The sequence below is a fragment of the Propithecus coquereli genome, unplaced genomic scaffold, assembly GCF_000956105.1.
Source record: "Propithecus coquereli isolate 6110/MARCELLA unplaced genomic scaffold, Pcoq_1.0 Scaffold181, whole genome shotgun sequence".
Lineage (NCBI taxonomy): Eukaryota > Metazoa > Chordata > Mammalia > Primates > Indriidae > Propithecus > Propithecus coquereli.
In genome coordinates, this window is record NW_012142857.1 from 5,269,047 (window position 1) to 5,271,338 (window position 2,292).

The following is a 2,292-nucleotide window of genomic DNA, read 5'->3' on the forward strand; positions in this document are numbered from 1 at the left end:
TTTTTTTTCATAGAGACGGGGTCTCGCTCTTGCTCAGGCTGGTCTCGAACTCCTGAGCTGAAGTGATCCTCCTGCCTCAGCCTCCCAGAGCGCTAGGATTACAGGCGTGAGCCACTTGTGCCTGGCCTTCTCCCCCTTTTTGAGCAACAGGAATGCTCATGTACGTGGATCTGAGTCAGACAGAGGGGTTGTCACGTTTCTAAATCCCATTGCCCCATGCTGGAATCCCATTCTTCCGGTTGAGCAAGGCCCATCTTGCCCTCTGAGCCTAAACACCTGCTGGAGAGCAGGGAGACTGTCTCTCCACCTATTCCTGCCCCCACCCTTGCCCTAGTCATGGTACTAGATAATACTGCTACTGCTGCGCACTGGGCACCGAGCGTGGGCCCATCCTGCCTCCAGCGATTTACATAACCACTCAAGTTTATCATCGACCCCACGAGGCAGGTGTTGTTATCCCTGTGTACAGATGAGAACTGGGGCTCCAGGAGATGAAGTCACTCCCCCAAGGTCCCCCAGCAATGGCAGAGGGAGGTTGTGAAGTCTGTGCTCCCGAGCACGGAGCCTCCCCTCGCCCCCGATGAACCACCTCACCTGGGGCTGGGTATCAATTACCCGGCAGCTGAGCCCGTGCTCTGGGGTCCCCTGTGATTAACCGTCTGCCAGCCTTGAGGCCGGGCTGCACCCCAGCTGCTCCGTCTCCTGTTTAGGAGCATCGGCACGACCACAAGCACGGTGATCACAGGACTTGTGGGGACCGAGAACCGCCCGTCTAATTAAGGGACTCAGTCTAGCATAGGCTCATGCGATTTTCTGCTATCACAGCAATTTAAATTCTTTATGTTTGCTTTCGAGCTTATGCCTCTCAAAGTGTTTCTCTCTATATATTAACTTCATTGATCCTTAGAAGAGCCATGGAGATTGGACACACCCAGGAAGGACCGCTATTCTTATGATAAGGGATAAGATATTTTATTCTCCTTTTCTGTTCCAGAACTTCATAACTGTTGAGAACTACCTCACACTACTTCTTTTAGAAAATAAGCTGCCCCTCCCTTTCCCTCAAAGGAACAGAAAACCATGCGATCCCAAGTAATAAGTTAACCCTAGTAAGTCATGGTAGCCCTAGACATATATGTGTCAGTATTCCCCCTCCAGACATGGATACTGTTCACCTGTTCACCGATAAGGAGACTGAGGTTCAGAGAGGTTCAATGGCATGTTCGTGTCGGTGAGGCTAGAATCACCAGGTCTCTGGACTCTCAGTCTTGCCCCTTCCTACCATAATCCAGTCTCTCTTGTATTTCTAGATTGAGGCGAAGAGGACACTTTGATAATTCTCCCCACACTTGTGTGTGTGTGTGTGTGTGTGTGTGTGTGTGTGTCTTGGGGTGGGTATTGTGCTAAATATGCAAACGCAAAGACCGTGGTGTATGCAACTAGGGGCCCAGCAAGCGCTCCAGTGTGGTGTTTCTCAAAGTGAACTTGTGACTTGTTGGGTGAAGGGGTGAAGGAAGCCCTCAGGACTTTTTCCATTTCTTCTGAAAGGAAAGCAGGTAAAATAGTCCACAGGTGTGTCGGAAAGCTCAGTCTTGGGGTGTAGAGAGCACGTTTCAGTGCAGGTTTGCGTATTTGCTGGGACGTGAGCTGACCACGCCCCTCTCACTGGTTCCTTCCAGTCCCACTGTGGAGCTTCCCTGAAGACGCCCAGGGACAGTCTTGCCGGCAAGGACCCCTGCCGCCCAAGCACATGGAGGAAAGTTACCGCTGAGGACCCGCCCGATGGAAGGACCCCTCTCAGCCTTGACCCTGGAGCATCGGGAACAACTTGTCTCCTGTGATGGCTGCGACTTCTGGCCGGAGGGGACTGCACTGCTGAAGCTCCTGTTCCCGCTAGGCTGGCTCCAGCTCCACGCCTCGGGCGAGGCCTCTAGGCACCGAGTCCAGACGTGCGTGTAGGCGGCTGAGCCGGGGCCTTGGCGCTGCGCCCTGGGTGGGCTTCTCAGCTGCCGCGCAAGCCCCTGCTTGGCCGGTGCAGGAACGCTGGCTCTGCCGTGGCTCTGTGGGGAAGGATGTCAGCTGCTTGGCCTGACTTGAGCCTTAGCGAGAGGGCTTTCCACTCATGTCAGGATGGCAGGCCTGTTGCCTCAGCCACCCAGAGAGGGGACAGCAGACCCTGGCTGGTGCTAAGGCCATCGCTGTGGGGGTTCTCGTGGCTGTACTGACATTCCATCTTGTTCCTCAAATCACTCTCTGAAGCACACATCACTGGCTTTCTGTTTTTTTTTTTTT

General features: G+C 53.9%; 1 protein-coding gene across 1 annotated transcript in view; it reads left to right on the plus strand.

The window, feature by feature from the left end:
- LIPG (lipase, endothelial) overlaps positions 1–1,932 on the plus strand; it is a 22,496-nt gene extending 20,564 nt beyond the window's left edge. Inside the window, exon 10 of the mRNA XM_012642669.1 lies at positions 1,680–1,932. Coding sequence (XP_012498123.1) covers positions 1,680–1,701 — 22 coding nt within the window. The 3' untranslated portion in view covers positions 1,702–1,932. The remainder of the gene's footprint in view (positions 1–1,679) is intronic.
- Positions 1,933–2,292: the final 360 nt, after the last annotated feature.